Source organism: Oncorhynchus nerka, linkage group LG6 (assembly GCF_034236695.1).
Source record: "Oncorhynchus nerka isolate Pitt River linkage group LG6, Oner_Uvic_2.0, whole genome shotgun sequence".
In the NCBI taxonomy this organism is placed as follows: domain Eukaryota; kingdom Metazoa; phylum Chordata; class Actinopteri; order Salmoniformes; family Salmonidae; genus Oncorhynchus; species Oncorhynchus nerka.
In genome coordinates this window covers 52,197,672-52,215,220 of record NC_088401.1, presented here as the reverse complement: position 1 = coordinate 52,215,220, position 17,549 = coordinate 52,197,672, and the positions used below count along the sequence as shown (strand labels likewise).

At 43.0% G+C, this 17,549-nt stretch overlaps 1 protein-coding gene across 1 annotated transcript; it reads left to right on the top strand.

The window, feature by feature from the left end:
* The first annotated feature begins 2,905 nt into the window (after positions 1 to 2,905).
* On the top strand, positions 2,906 to 13,182 carry LOC115130586 (ubiquitin-conjugating enzyme E2 K). The gene is made up of 7 exons (XM_029661874.2): positions 2,906 to 3,069; positions 10,216 to 10,309; positions 10,530 to 10,588; positions 10,718 to 10,800; positions 10,913 to 11,012; positions 12,730 to 12,858; positions 13,023 to 13,182. The coding sequence occupies exons 1-7, from the start codon at positions 3,007 to 3,009 to the stop codon at positions 13,095 to 13,097; spliced, it is 603 nt and encodes a 200-aa protein (XP_029517734.1). The 5' UTR covers positions 2,906 to 3,006; the 3' UTR covers positions 13,098 to 13,182.
* The last annotated feature ends 4,367 nt before the right edge of the window (positions 13,183 to 17,549 follow it).

Below are 17,549 nucleotides of genomic sequence, written 5' to 3'. Positions count from 1 at the left end.
TGCATGAAACCAAGGCTTTTTCGATCACAGAAGTCAACAAATGAGGGTGCCTGGGGACATGCAGGGCCTGGGTTTACCTCCACATCACCCGCGGAACAGAGAAGGAGTAGTATGAGGGTGCGGCTAAGGGCTATCAAAACTGGTCGCCTAGAGCGTTGGGGACAGAGAATAAGAGGAGCAGGTTTCTGGGCATGGTAGAATATATTCAGGGCATAATGCACAGACAGGGGTATGGTGGGGTGCGGGTACGGCGGAGGTAAGCCCAGGCACTGGGTGATGATGAGAGAGGTTTTATCTCTGGACATGCTGGTTGTAATGGGTGAGGTCACCGCATATGTGGGAGGTGGGACAAAGGAGGTATCAGGGGTATGAGGAGTGGGACTAGGGGCTCCATTGTGAACTAAAACAATGATAACTAACCTGAGCAACAGTATACAAGGCATATTGACATTTGAGAGAGACATACAGCGAGGCATACAGTAATCACAGGTGTTGAATTGGGAAAGCTAGCTAAAACAGTGGGTGAGACAACAGCTAATCAGCTAGCATAACAACAGCAGGTGAAATGGCATTGACTAGGCAACTCGGCCGACAGATAAAACAAACAAGCAGAATGGAGTACCGTGATTAATGGACAGTCCAGCGTGCATCAGCTATGTAGCCAAGTGATCAGAGTCCAGGGGGCAGCGGTGGATGGGGCAGGGGGGCTGGGCTGGCGAGTGTTATCCAGGTTAAAAAAACTAACAATGACTAAATAGCTTGTAGCTGGCTAGCTGGTTAGCTTCTGGAGGTTCTTGAGTGTGTTCTAAAAATAAAGATAATAGCGATTCCGTATCACATTGGGTGAGGCAGGTTTCCGGAAGGTATAAACACATTTTTTTTTTAATCGGGAAGAGATAAAGTACATATGGACCACTGCGTTTTTGGGACGCGGCGATGCAGCCGGTTAGCAGGCCTGTGCTAACAAGCTAACAGATTAGCAGGCCGGGGTAAACAAGGTAGTAGTTAGCGGACCTGAGCTAAACAAGCTAGCAGTTAGCATGCCGAATTAGCAAGCAAGGAGATAGCGAGGGCTAGAGAGTTAGCCTTTGGAGGACGTCGCGATGGGGTGAGTCTGTTTATTCCTCTTCATGCAGTGATATCGATAGACCGGTCGTAGGTCAAGGTATTGTAGCCCAGGAGTATGCTAGGAGCTCTGGCCGGGCTAGCTTCAAGCTACGTGGGTGGAAACGCTAGCCAGGAGTAATCAACCAGGGTTGCTGTTTAGCTCGATAGCTAGTTGTGAAGATCCAGCTGAAGAATGTTCCGTTTGTGGTGGGAATCCGGGGGTAAAAAATTAAATAGGTCCGTTATGCTCTGGTTAGCGTCGCGTTGTTCGAACTGGCGAGAGCTTTCCGAGCTAAAGGTTAGTTGATGACCGGTTAGCTGAAGACTGCTAGCATAGCTGGTAGTTAGCTGGCTAGCTTCAGTTGAGGGGTCCGGTTCCGGAGTAAATATAAATACTTTAGGAAAAGTAGCTACATTGGCGGGTTGCAGAAGAGTATTTGGAAGCTTAGGTTTAGCAAAATGTTTTTAAAGATACGAAGAAAAAATATCTAAAACGAAAAAGAGACGATATTTACAGAGAGACGATACGACAGGACGACTTACTGCTACGCCATCTTGGATACAGTTGGCCAGCAACAGTTTTAATGATCTGCTTTTCCTTGTTTTTTTTCCTTTTTTTGCTTTTGCTAACATAAACCCTCCCACTGGGAAAACCCTGGTTGAAAAGACATGTCTCAGAGTGATTTGTAATAGATGGTTATAGGCCCAATTTAAAAAACGAAACATTGGCTGTTGATTACATCACATTTTTTTACATGGTGGGGTCCTGAATTTTTTAAAGAAAAAGTTTGGATTGGAATCCCCCAGAGTAGAGGATGTATTAGTACCATTGTTTCACCATAGAGTCTAGTATGACTGACATATGATACATCATCCTGAGTTGTCATGTAATGATGTGGCATCTCCACATGAAACAGTTTTTCTAGGTAGAGGCAGTGAAAGACCATGAATACAAATAAGGAAAGGCTTTGTTATGACAGATTAATAGAATAACCTTTGACCTTGTTCTCATCCATCATAATCAAGACTGGGGTGTATTCATTACATCTTGCAACGGAACCCATCTACGTTTAAGAACCAAGCGGAAGCAAACAGAACAAAACTTTGAGGGACCTACCTGAATTTGTCCAATAGAAACTTTCATTTGGAGTAAACTGTTTCTGTTAAAAAAACTTTTTGCAATGCAACAAACTAAATGTTTTGCAACAGAATTGGCGTAATGAATACACCCCAGGGTTTATGAAGGTGTACAGTGGACCTTATAAGTGTCCCAGATACATACTATTCTATAGGTAGGTTCTGAATGTTGCATCATTGATGATAAGAAGTGAGGTCCAGGTAACAATAAATATAATGTACATTGTCATTATTTATTAATGAACGTTTACTTTGGACAACATAATCAAGCATATACAAGCAAATGTATGCCTGTTTTTTAATTCTCCACTCATGCAAGTACGTCTACCAGTTATTGCAGACATAAAAAGCCCCTCTAAAATGTTATAATGACAGGGAGGGTATCAATGCTGTAGAAATCACATGACCCGCATTTCAGCTTGCATGTAGTTGGTATTAAAATGTTTCCAGGACCACCTTCTGTCCACTGCGTACATAGTGGCAATATTGCGAGAAAATACACATGTTCCTCTGCTCTTTTGTAACTAGCGTTATATTTTATGACATCGGGGCTCGGTCACGTTCCAGTAGAACTTAGCAATTAGTGGCCGTAGCTAGCAGCTGTTATTATTGCTCCGATCCAAAAGTGACAGAGGCAGAGAACGAAAGTGCGAGGGGGACTGCGAATTAGCTGGGTTAGCTAGCTAACTAGGAGGGCTGAAGCCAAGTAAGGCCTGTGACCGAGAGGATCGTGTTCCCTTCCGACAGAAACACGGCGAAATCATGGCCAACATCGCGGTTCAAAGGATAAAACGGGAATTTAAAGAGGTTCTCAAAAGCGAGGAGGTTGGTGATTTATTTTCTTCAATCGACCGTGAATCTAACGCTAGGTAGCTAGCAACGTTAGCAGAGTTTGTGTCAAACACGATTATTGCCTGTTGTTGGAAAGTAGTGTTTTGTTAGCTAACAGCTAGATAGCGGTACCAGTTGTTAACAAACGCGAAGGACAAGGCGATAGCTGGCTTGCAAGCGAAGGAAAATGTGACTGGGTTTTTGCTAACTACGTTATCGTTAGTTATGGCTGCTAGCTTACAGGAAACCCCCCGCCTGGATGCCAGCTACTACTATACAGATCGCGTTTCTAGCGAAGGTAGCAACCTAGTTAGGCCAGGGGTAGTGAAATAAGCCACGCAAATACGCTCACACTGGCTTGATATGATTACAGAGGCGAATACGTTAGATGTCTGGTTATTTAGCCAACAAGCTAGCTAAAAAGTATATTTGCCACACACCGCTAACGATATGTTACCACCAATGATTGTTATATACATAATTGGTTACCACCAGGGTGCAACTTCTGCCGCAGAGGGTTCGAAATCTAACGTTAGTGTGACATTTTCTACCTGTGTTGTTGCAGGCTAGGTTGAAGAGAAATCATCATCAAACATTAGAAATGCATCAAAACACTTTAAACTGGAAACGAATATTAGGGTTTTAGGGGACAAAATGTAACTTTGGTTCAGGTGTTATACTTTGTATTTCATGTTATAGATGCTTCTCCCAGAAACACAGAACACTTTATTTCATGAGGATAGGATTTACCATACATGTAGCTGAGCGGTCTTATTTTCAAGTTATTGAAAAAGGTCTCGGGACAGGTCCATGTTAATCCCTAGTCGATAAAGGCATCAAATCACCTGTCTGGATTCTTAAATTCAACATGTTTTGTCCAACATCTCAAGATAGGGTGGTCATATTGTTATGACGTCTTTTCATTTCAAATGCTATATTATGTAAATGTGGCAGTATGGAGTACATAATTACAATAATGTAGTTTTATGCAAAACAGAGTTTGTAACAATTTGAACAAATGTATGAAATTAGAATACCACTTTTTATACTACTTTATGCAAATTAGATACTTAATACACACCCTCCCACCAACACATTCACACAAAACACTTCCCCACACACACACTCACACAGCCTAACACAGATGAACACTTCTCACCTAAGTCTGAACTGTAACACAGAAGGTTCCTAGTTGGATAACATAGTTTACTTCTACGGTAGGCCTACATTCGAGTTGGGTTACATTGTAATGTTATTTTTGGTGTTGATGAGTTACTCTGGTGATGGGAGGATAAACTGCAGCAAATAGTTAGCCTAAGCACAGAACAGAGTGAGCTGCATGCAAGAACCAGCTGCACAAAAGACAAGATGGGACATATTTTCAATTCACTGGTATTCAGCTATGTTTTTAATGATTGTAGGGCTGTAGCCACTGAATTCTGGTAGTTTTTACTTGAAAGAATAAAACCATTAATCACAAAATTTGCCGCGCAGTGCTGCCGCTCTTCTGGCTTGTTGTCTCAGCGAACGGCGTAAGGCCCTCCCCTCACAGCTAGCACCAACTGAACAAAAATATGAATGCAACAGATGCGTTGGAGGTGGCTTATGGTAGAGAAATGAACATCAAATCTTTGGCAACAGCTCTGGTGGACATTCCTGCAGTCAGAACGCTCCCTACAAAACTTGAGACATCTGTGGCTTTGTGTTGTGACAAAACGGCACAATTTAGAATTTCCTTTTGTCACCAGCACAAAGTGTACCTGTGTAATGATCATGCTGTTTAATCATGTTCTTGATATGCCAAACCTTTCAGGTGGATGGATTATCTTGGCAAAGGAGAAATGCTCACTAACAGGGATGTAAACAAATTGTGCACAATTTGAGAGCCATAAGCTTTTTGTGTGTATGGAAAATCTCTGGGATATTTTATTTCAGCTCATGAAACATGGGACCAACACTTTACATGTTGCTTGTATATTTTGTTCAGTGTAGTTCAGTCAAGACGTCCGTTGACCGTGAAACACCCTCAGGACTTTCCCATAGCTCTTGGCAATACAATGTCACATCGATCTTACTCTAGGTTGAGGAATACCCATCGTAATTATAAACACAATGATTTGTGGGGTTTCACTAGAAGGGTTGGCCCACAGATTTGAATGTTCATGGCACAGTATTGGGATTTTTACTGCCACATTGTTTTCAAATGATTTATGTATTTTGACGACCACATAATTTACATTTTGGGTGCGTTCGTAAATTCGCACTGGCTATCTACTCTGATTTCAGAGCACTCTTATCTGAGTGTGCCAGAGCGCAGAATAGCTGATGAATTTACGAACATTTAACAGCCGTCAATTAAATTGCTGCCAGCAGCACACTTACAGTCACCAATGTCTGGATAACATAAAAACAGCATAATCAGCTCTGCTAGGACAAGTAAAATGGTCAGTGAGGTGATCTCTTGTTTATGTCTGGAGGTAGCTAGCGAACGTTAGCCAGTTAGCTTGGATGCTTGACTACCGTTGTGAGGTCAGACTGCTCCGATGTACCCCACTCCTCAGCCAGAGCATCCAGTGTGCGCTCCGAGAGCGAAATGCTCTGAATTTACTAACGGACAACCTGACAGCGCACTCTGGCACTCCAGATTGAATTTACAAACACACCTTTAGTGGAAGCAGATTTGTTTACTGCAGTATTTTGTAGAATTCTTGCATTGCGTCCATTGTCCAAATAATTTCAACATTTTATATTTAGTTGTGCAGAAATGATTTGTCTTCTATAAGTTAAGAAATATTGCCTAGTGTCTTGTCATTCTGTTATCAAAAACCCACATCTTTAAGATATTTTCTACTTTCTCTCCCTCAAGAGGGAGGATAATGAAACTTCACAGAAATAACAAGTAAAGTTAGACCTCCCAATTTAGTTTGTTTTTACAAATACAAATGTGGTTTATGATTTATGAAGTAATTCAAATGCATTATTCTGTTACCAAAACAAATCTGTTAACCGAATGACTGCAACTGAATCGGAGACAATGGAAGTTCATAGTCACAAACCAAAGGAGGTTGGTGACTCCTTAATTGGGTAGAACGGGCTTGTGGTAACGGCTGGAGCGGAATGAGTGGAATGGTATCAAATGCAAACATATGGTTTCCATGTGTTTGATGCCATTCCCATTCGCTCTGTTCCAGCCATTATTATGAGCCATCCTACCCTCGGCAGCCTCCACTGCCGCAAACCCAGTAGTGTAGTGCGATCTTATTTAGGTGATGGAGCGCAATTTTTGTTTATGACGTTCTTCTACACCTGCATTGCTTGCTGTTTGGGGTTTTAGGCTTGGTTTCTGTACAGCACTTTGAGATATCAGCTAATGTACGAAGGGCTATATAAATACATTTGATTTGATTTGATTTCCTTTTGTACCGACAGATGTAACCTATTGAATAGCCTATCATGAAAGAATATGCATAAAATGCATCCTCCAATTGCAAACTGCCTATGCCCACACATAGATTGTCTCAAATATTTTATATTTTTAATAGCCTCCAATACCAAGTTAGGCATAGGCTACCTAATTTCAAAATAGGCTGTCACTGTCAGTCGCGAAAGATAATTCTTCACGTTTTACTGGTGAAACGTCAACTGCATCTGCGTGCCAATCTATTTGATTGATATCTCTGTTTCACGGGAATATGCATTTAGATGCTCTTGAATTACTGTTTCATGAGCGGATTAGAGCAGATGCGTTTTCTTGCATTTTGTTTGTCGAGGCCTGATACGCTATTATAGTCTGTTCTGTTATGTAAAATGCAAATTAATCATTGATCTTGCGAGACATTGATTGAGTTTTTGTCTAACTTTACTAAACGAGCACCATGGTGAGAAGTGATGACCTATTTGTAATAATACGTGATGAGTAGGACTATTAAGCATCGTGTTTATTTGAAGCGGTTGGTGCTGAAATGACGGCACCAGTGAAAGAGTGTGACCCGGCTCTACGTATTTTACCCGGCTCTATGGATGTGACTCACTGACACCACCCATGGTTCGAGGGGAATAACGCAGCCCAAGAGTTAACACCCACACGGGAACTTTATTTAAACACACTGAGGAAGATGAACATGGGATGCACACTACATGACACTACAAAAGTATGTGGACACCTGCTCGGTGAACATCTCATTCCAAAATCATGGGCATTCTGCTATATGGGCTGCTATAACAGCCTCCACTCTTCTGGGAAGGCTTTCCACTAGATGTTGGAACATTTCTGCGGGGTCATGCTTTCATTCAGCCACGAGCATTAGTGGGGTCGGGCACTGATGTTGGACGATTAGGCCTGGCTTGCAGTCGGTGTTCCAATTCATCTCCAAGGTGTTCGAAGGAGTTTAGGTCAGGGCTCTGTGCAGGCTAGTCAAGTTCTTCCACACCGATCTCACCAAACCATTTCTGTATGGACCTTGCTTTGTGCACGGGGGCATTGTCATGCTGAAACAGGAAAGGGCCTTCCCCAAACTGTTGCCACAAAGTTGGAAGCACAGAATCATCTAGAATGTAATTGTATGTTGTAGTGTTAAGATTTCCCTTCAATGGAACTAAGGGGTCTCCCCCGAACCATGAAAAACAGCCCCAGACCATTATTCCTCCTCCATCAAACTTTATAGTTGGCACTATGTATTTGGGCAGGTAGCGCTCACCTAGCATCAGCCAAACCCAGATTTGTCCGTCAGCGGAGAGCAGGCATGGCAGTGGTTCCTCCAGAGGCGGGCTTTGCCCCAGAGGTGGACCCAGGGCAAGCCCCAGAGAAGGTCCCACCGGTAGACCCAGAGTCCAGGCCAATGCTGGTGAGTCCAAGGCAGATGGTGGATCAGCTCAGACCCCAGGAGCAGGAATAGGTAGTGCCCCTGGGACAGGACACTGGGGGGTGAAGTCTGGGTGGTCTGCCCCGATGAGGTCTGTTGTGTCCCCCACAGTTGAGGGTTGAGTCCAGCAGGACCAGGACTGGAGCTGGGTCAGGTGGTGCACGCTTGGGACCCAGGGCTGTGGCTGGGTCAGGAAAATCTGTACTATTAGTAGCTGGTGACACCAGTGTGGCTGTGTGTCCCCCCATGGGCACAGGTCATGGCCGGACTGGTCATCGGCGGTAGCAGCAGACCGGTGCTGCTGGAGGGTCCTCTACTGCAGGGACAGCGTGTCGGATGGGCAGACAGGCTCGCCGTGTAGCTTTGACGGGTGATGATCTGGCGGCGGTGAGGAATAGGGTCCAGCCAGCGACATAGGCTCACTACCGTTCGGCGATAATGCTGGAATCACATAGGAGAGGGTTCCCCCAGATTCCACAGCAGTGGAGGAGGGAATGACATCTGTTGTGGGCTCAGTCTCTGTAGCAGGCAACTCCTGAGGACCGGCGGGGGCCGAGGACATGACGTGTCCCTGCCCGGTCGCAGCCGTGCCTGACAACGGTGCCAGGACCGGAGAAGCAATATAGTCACACCCGATGGTCACAGTCACACCTGGCAACGGTGCCGGGGCCGAAGAGACAAATTCTTCATATGACTGTCCGATGTTCTCTACTGCAACCTGTTGGAGAGGGCTCCCCTGACAGGATGAACCCTGGGACCTGATCTTCTGTTGCATAATGTTCTGTTGAATACGGGCGAAACTGTCCTCCCTATGACGTATGCAGCCATGTCCACTGCACTGCAACTCCCTGGTACTCCCAATGTAGAATAATAAGTCACACGCTGGGTTGTTAGGGAGACTTGGTGCTGAGTTGTATCCCAGAGGTGGAGGAGAAGGGGCCATAGGGTCCATGCTGCACCACATGGGAGAAGTTCACTGGATACCCCAGAGTCATACTTCACTTGTGGTGTTGAAGGGTAGCTCTGCCATACGGCTTGTTCAGGAACAAACAACAATTTGCAGTATAGCCTTATAGGCCTATGACCACATCCTATAGCCTAATGTAAACGCAAATCCATATAGCTGAATAATTGCACTGTTTGCAAGGAGAGCTTTAGTTGCGAGTAGACATTTCATTGTATTGTGTAGCTTACACTACGCTGGAACATAAATAAACGTTGATTTGATTAGCTGGAACACCTTACGGTTTACCCTATTACGGAATAGAATCACGTATTTGCATATATTAAGCATGCTATCACATCTATTGACCATAACAATGTGAAATTGCAGGAAATTCATTTTAAAACAGCCAATTGATTGTTTATCAGGCTGTTGGTGTGGTGTATTCATGCATCTTAATAAACTATAACCTAAATGCATTTATTTTACATTTCCAGTCCCCCACCCTGACATAACAAGCTAGAACGGACCCTGCGTCTCAACCAATAGCCAATATAGTGTAAATATCCCAAGCAGGGTTACAGCAACTTCCAGAGCGGGTCAGGCTTGCTTGGGCTTTGCGGTGTCTACTGGTTTGGGTGTCCGCGGCAGAATGATGTCCCCGTAACCGAGTGGTCACACACAGTTCTGGCTTCCACAGCTTAATAGTGTTGCACGGTATACTGAAACTTGGGTACTTTTTTTTGATACTATAATTTTTTTTAAAGACTTTTCGGTTCTATATTGTATTTAAAAAAAAAAACTTTGTCTGTCAAATGTGTCTCGCGGATCAAGCCTGTCTATCAGCACAGCCGACCCTTTATTATAGCACACCGTGCCTGGTCCACTTACTCATTGCTATCCTGCACTGGGAGTCTGGGAGACATCATGTTAGCTCCCCACTCATGCTGCACAGAAGTTAACACACTTGAATAATGCGACACGGCATGTGGAAATGTTCATAACTGTTTGCAAAATAATGTCCCTACAGACTAGAGCACTTTACGATGCAAGAAGATACCGGTAGCTTTTGGCCCTTTCGGATATCGTATCAGAATCTATGGCACAAGTCACTACTTTCAAACGTCTTATAATGTTGCTTGTTATCAAGGTATCTGTCATACTCAAGTGCAAGGAGACCGATCATGTGAAAGTATTAGTTCTCACTTCCGTGAGAATGTCTGTGTTGAGAGGAAGTTGGGATGAGGTACCCCCTGACGGATACCCCTCCTTTCCTTACACCCTGGCCCATGCTCTGTGACAGAACTAACTTTTGACTTCTCTTCTCACTGACAGACGAGTAAAAACCAGATAAAAGTGGACCTGGTGGATGAGAACTTCACAGAGCTGAAGGGGGAGATCGCAGGGCCACCTGATACACCGTATGAAGGTGAGAGGCCCAGGGGAGTTTACTGTCGTCTATTCAGACAGACCTAACAGCTTTACCTGGGACAAGCTCGCCTGGGTTTACTTGAGGGCTGAGGCAGATTACCTAACTTACCACAATAGGATTCAAAGCACTTTTTACCTCGAGTGAGTGTGGTTCATGTCATGCAAAAGGATATAGATTTCTTGCTGTGATTAATTATTTCCCCAAAAAATGTTTTCAGGTGGTAGATATCAACTAGAAATAAAAATTCCAGAAACATATCCCTTCAATCCACCAAAGGTAGGTGTGTGTGTCAAACATATTCTGATGTTTGTCATTCAGTTGTGGATTTTGTCAACATTGACCTGTGCCAGGGTGAAGTCCTTGCTAATTAATTAGCTTGTTTATGTGCTTCCTGTGGCCCCCCAGGTACGATTTATCACGAAGATTTGGCATCCCAACATCAGCTCAGTCACAGGTGCGATATGTCTGGACATCCTCAAAGACCAGTGGTGAGTCACTTTATTTCAACACTCTAAAATTCACATTTCTTTTCATTGTCATGTCTTGGTTAAGGCTGATCCCAGGTCTTACTACTCTGTGTTCCCTCTGTGTGTCTGACAGGGCGGCAGCTATGACGCTGAGGACAGTGTTGCTGTCACTACAGGCCTTACTGGCAGCTGCAGAACCAGACGACCCACAGGACGCTGTGGTGGCCAATCAAGTGAGAGGAACACTGTGTGCATGTGTGGGAGAGGGAGATCATGCATAAGTATGCCTGGAATGTCTTTTGCAGATTTTGTAATGTGTTTTTTTTTTAGACTTGCTCTGTCTCCTCACTGGTTTATTCTGCAATGAGTTGGTCAAAACAAGCATTGTGATTGGTTGAGACGTGTTCTAAGCCAGCCATACTAAAAAACCTGTTCAGCACGGGTAAGCCTATGACGCAAAAATGGGCATCTTGTGTTCTGATCCATCTGAGAAATCCTTGCTCCATCCGCTGTCCCATCAGCCCAGCCCGCCATATTCGTTAAGTTGGTCTCCACTGTAAAACGCATCTAGACATGATTTGCTTCTAGCTTAACATTTGGTTTGCAACAAGTGGGGTTTGTGCCAACGTTGCGGTCTGTCTCTTGGCATTTGCAACATTGTTATGGTATTGAAATTCGATCTCCGCTGTCCTATTGAGAATTAGTATCAGGACGAAACTGACATCTTTTCTCAGCCAGTCGAAATCATGAATCGGCATAATCCTCAAATGCTGATTTCTCACAGTGCATTCTGAAAGTATTCAGACCCCTTTTTCCACATTTTGTTACCTTACAGCCTTATTCTCACCTCATCAATCTACACACACTACCCCATAATGACAAAGAAAAAACAGCTTTTTTGATTTTCTTTGCAAATTGATAAAAAAATGAAAAAATGAAATATCACATTTTATAAGTATTCTGACCCTTTACGCAGTACTTTGTTGAAGCACCTTTGGCAGCGAGTACAGCCTTGAGTCTTCTTGGGAATGACGCTACAAGCTTGGCACACCTGTATTTGGGGGGGTTTCTCCCATTCTTCTCTGCAGATCCTCTATTTTCAGCTCTCTCCAGAGATGTTCAAGTCCAGGCTCTGGTTGGGCCACTAGAGGACATTCAGAGACTTGTCCTGAAACCACTCCTCCATTGTCTTGGCTCTGTGCTTTGGGTCATTGTCCTGTTGAAAGGTGAACCTTTGCCCAAGTCTGAGGTCCTGAGCACTCTGGAGCAGGTTTTTATCAAGGATGCTTTGCTCCGTTCATCTTTCCCTCGATCCTGACTAGTCTCCCTCCCAGTCCCTGCCGCTGAAAAGCATCCCCACAGCATGATGCTGCCACCAACATGCTTCACTGTAGGGATGGTGCCAGGTTTCATCCAGATGTGAAGCTTGGCATTCAGGCCAAGGAGTTGAGTCTTGGTTTCATCAGATCAGAGAATCTTGTTTTTCATGGTCTTTTAGGTGCTTTTTGGCAAACTCCAAGTGGGCTGTCATGTGTCTTTTACTGAGGGGTAGCTTCCGTCTGGTCACTCTACCATAAAGGCGTTGCCGGCCAGCATGGCAACGGAACATTTACAACCAACGACGGGGATATTGAACAGAGTTCATGACTGGCAGCTTAACCGATAGACTGAACGGTCAGCTGGCTTGGCTAGTAACCATAGACGCATTGGGACTAGCCTATATTTTTGTTGAGGGATGATATAGTAGCTGATGAATAGGTTGATAACCCGTTGTAGAAAAGCAATTGTACACTCGCTTGTCCAAAACACCTTTTTTTTTTTTTGTTGCACAAAATAATTGCTAATAAAATAGTTTTAGCATGCCCTCTCGTGTACAATTGCTTTACTAAATTGTAGCCTAGTGATGTTTTGTATACTGCCAACTCAGTGTTGTGTGTTCTCACTCTTCAGTATAAACAGAACCCAGAGATGTTCAAACAGACGGCCAGACTCTGGTCTCATGTGTACGCCGGCGCCCCCTCCTCCAGTCCAGAGTACACCCGCAAAATAGACAAACTCTGTGCCATGGGCTTCGACAAAGTGAGTGGGCCCCACGTGACTAGCTCCAATGCTGTCTCAGCAGTAGATACCTTCATCACATTTTATTATGGTTCACCAATGGATCTGTTTTGTGTTTGAATGCTGTAGCATAGTTATGACTGTGTTATAAACTTCCTTCTCTACTCTTCGTCCCGTCTCCACAGAATGCAGTAATAGTGGCGTTGTCGTCGAAATCCTGGGACGTGGAGACTGCGACAGAGCTACTGCTCAGTAACTGAGTCTCAACAGCCCCCTGGTCCCAAATCACCCCCGAACCCATCTGACCCTCCATACACACCCTCTCCTTAAGTCTCCCTCCATCTGAAGCCCTCTGTTCCTCTGACCCCTTACCTCCACACCTGTTGGATACCCCCTCTCAACCTCCTGGCACTTCTCCCCTTAGTCATAATCACCATCGTCTCTGCTCTGTACCAGGCTCCAGCTTTCCTGCCATCTTCACATTGGCACTATACCCTTCCATTTCACATACCTCAATCAAATGACTTGAACCAAGTGCCCTTCCTCTCTGCACATGCTGGACCCCATTCACTCGCTGGCTTTGTCCAAACACTCTTCACTGGCATCCTATTTAACTATACAATCCTTTTACATCAGCTATGACCTTGAAGAAAGTAAGGAAGCCGTGTTAGATTGTTTGAACAGAGCCATTTTCTTAATCTCCTCCATCTCCACTCTTTTGGCACTTGCTAGGAAACATTACAGATTATTTTTTCCCCCCCTTGCAGTAGCCACATCCGTATCATGTCACCTGTCTTAAGAGTTTTAACTTCCCAAACTCCCCTCCCCAGCCCACTCCATCAGCAGGTAGCCCCACCCCCTCATGATTCATAATCATCACTTTCCTCCTCCCACTTTTTTATTTGGTTCTGGCCTCCTACAGGAAGACATTTGGATTCCCATTTTTAAAAAGAAAGAAAACAAAGCGGAAAACACTCACCTCATTGTTCACCAATAATGCTCCTCAAGCAAATTGAGACTGGAAGTTTAAAAAAATGTAAAGGTTTGACAAATATGGCATCCACTGAATTATGCCAACAGAGGGGGAAAAAAACTGTCAAGAATTCATCTGTAAATAAAGCTATAAAAAGTCTGTGTAAATTAATCCAAAATGTGTGGAATGTGAATTATGTGCTTTTTAGAAGAGCTTAATATTGTATAATTATTTTTATGATTTTGTGTGTGCAATTTAGTAGTCTTCCCTGTGTGTGTGTGTGTGTGTGTGTGTGTGTGTGTGTAAAAATCTAGGGTGAGAAGCAAAATGTATGATGCTGGGGAAACAAAGTCCAGTGGGAATTATATACTTGGGAAAAGTAGAACGGGCATATTCATTATAATAGAATTGTGTGCGTGTGCATATAACAATGCTGCATACATATGCATATTTATTTCAATAAGTGTATTTGTATGCACTGCACCAAAGGAATTAATAAATGGGTTCAACCTGTCGGTAAAGATGATTAAAATTCAACATGCTGCTGGATCAGCGCAGGAGCAAGATTGACGTATCAAACAATGGGCTCTCGGTTGCGAAAAAGCCGCAGAGCAGATTGTCTGCTTAGTCAGGCGAGAGTTATTAGTCAGAACACAACCAGATGGCAGGGTAGGTAGCATGTGTCTGAGCCAGCCTCGCCAACAAGTCCATCTTTTATCACAGGAGTGGACCTGGCAGAGCTCTCTTATACCCATATGGCAGCCTGCGTGCCTGCACTGGGAAGAATGCCCCTACACGCTTGTGTGTATCAGTCTGTGTCCCTGGGAGTAGTCTATACTGTGCGTATGTAGACCTACACTCTTAGAAAAAAGGTGCTAAGGGTTCTTCGGTTTGTCCCTTTCTGGTGCTAGGTAGAACACTTTGCAAAGGGATCTACCTAGAACCCTCTGAATGGTTCTACCAGCCTTACCTGCATTTTTATTATATATATATTTTTTTACAGTACATTACATATATAATAAGGATTTTCTTCCAGGGCCTACATTACTTAAACTAACACAGTGGTCAGAAATTCCTGGTTTTACATTAGGCCTGCAAGTCACATGCTGGCTTGCAAAGTGATGTGTAATTCTAATTGGAATCCAGCCAGAGTGAGGATATCCAACAAAAGCGGAGGTGTATAAAGATGCCTCCATTCACCACAAATGCCTTCTTTACCAGGTTTGCCGTATTGTACATTGCTCTCTGTTACTCGTTTGTATCGTCATTAGCATAGAATACACAATCCCAATTTAAACTCCAAGACGCAAGAAATCTGAAAAAACTAAAAAGTAGATTTTGCTGATTTATTGGCGCATTGGACCATTCGCCGGCCGTAGTTTAAAAACTCCATATGGATAGTGGTAAAACCATGACGTCATATATGGATTCCCATATCTTTATGCAACTTCGCCATTTTAACTTTTAACTTCTACATTCTGAATTACTGTCTGGGAGGGAGGATTGTTTATTGAGACTACCTAAATTATGTAAACTGGGATAACCATCTGACCCAGTAATAGGTGCATTTACAAACAGATTGGATTTGTTTAGATAAATGGATGCTACTTATCCTTTGTGTAGCATAAGATCAATCAATCAGACAATGTGCATACAAAAACAGATCTTGAAACAAACAATTCTGAAAATCACCCTGCAATGTACAACTGATTTAGGTATTCCCCTTTCCCAATAGAGCATGCTGGGATATATGATAATGGCTGGGTGTGGTTTTGAGTTACTCTACACTGAGTAAAAATTACACAATCACACAACTCTGGTTATTAACGCTACCACGGAGTGTTAATTTAAATATTTACTAGTTAATTAAACTCCCAAATCAACACTATAAATGTTACACTTAAAAAATCCACACTAGTTAACCCTGGACAATTTGCTGTGTACCATACAATACACTGTTGGTTCACTCAGACTTCCTTCTTTTCTTCTACTCTCGGCTCAATGAAAATCCCAGAAAATAGTAATTTGAAAGTTTATATCTTTGCCATGATTTCTTTCTATGTCAATACTGTACAAGAGCTCTGACAAAGTCCTCGAGGCCGAAACGTAAAGCTTATTAAAGAGCAGTGATACTATCAAGAGCAGTGTGCGGGTTTCTAGTTTTTTTCTAATCTTATTCAGCTGTTACCATGCACCTGCAGCAAAGATAGCGCAGATGTGTGATTGCCTTTTTGAATTTTGAAGTACTGTATATGTAAAATGATTCAAACCTCTTAAATGTACCAGTCAAAAGTTTGGTCACAACTACTCATTCAAGGGTTTTTCTTTATTTTTACTACCTTCTATATTTTTGAGTAATAGTGAAGACATCAAAACTATAATGTAACACATATGGAATCATGTAGTAACCCAAAAAGTGTTAAGCAAACCAAATATGATATTTTAAATTCTTCAAATTAGTCACCCTTTGCCCTGATGACGGCTTTGCACACTCTTGGCATTCTCTCAACCAGCTTCATGAGAAATGCTTTTCTAACAGTCTTGAAGGAGTTCCCACATATGCTGAGCACTTGTTAGCTGCTTTTCCTTCACTCTGCGGTCCAACTCATCCCAAACCATCTCAATTGGGTTGACGTCGGGTGATTGTGGAGGCTGGGTCATCTGATGCAGCAATCCATCACTTTCCTTTTAGGTCAAATAGCCCTTACACAACCAGGATGTGTGTTGTGTCATTGTCTTGTTGAAAAACAAATGATAGTCCCACTAAGCGCAAACCAGATGGGATGGCGTATTGCAGCAGAATGCTGTGGTAGCCATACTGGTTAAGTGTGCCTTGAATTCTAAAGAAATCACAGACAGTGTCACCAGCGAAGCACCATCACACCTCCTCCATGCTTCACGGTGGGAACCACACATGCAGAGATCATCCATTCACCTACTCTGCGTCTCACAAAGACACGGCGGTTGTTACCAAAAATCTCAAATTGGGACAGATTTCCACCGGTATAATGTCCATTGTTCTTTTCTTGGTCCAAGCCAGTCTCTTCTTCTTTAGTAGTGGTTTTAGCAATTTGACCATGAAGACCTGATTCACGCAGTCTCCTCTGAACAGTTTATGTTGAGATGTCTCTGTTACTTGAAGTCTGTGAAGCATTTATTTGGGCTGCAATTTCTGACTGATATATTCTGTATACCATCCCTACCTTGGCAAAGGGAGGCTACTTTGAATAATATCAAATATATTTTGATGTTTAACACTTTTTTGGTTCCTATATGATTCCATATGTGTTATTTCATAGTTTTGATGTCTTCACTATTATTCTACAATGTAGGAAATAGTAAAAATAAAGAAAAACCCTTGAATGAGTAGGTGTGTACCAACTTTTGACTGATACTATATATTCTTTCTATATATAGTATAATCAAATTATCAAACCACTAACTACAGGATTTCACCTTCCTTATAACTGTAAAATACATATTTGTATGTTTAGTGTTGGAGAAAATGTGCATATGTTCTAAAGATCTCTCTTGATCAAAACATCTGTGAACATCACACAAAGCTCTAGCTTGGTTTCCTGAACTTGCCTTTCATCACATATTAATCTTGTCCATCTATGACAAAACAGAAAGTGTTATTTGTTTAAAATCTATGAATTATTTTAGATGAATGGCTATAAGTCAATCTCTGAATGTGCTATAGTGATGAAACCACTCTCTCCTGCTGCACTACAATATA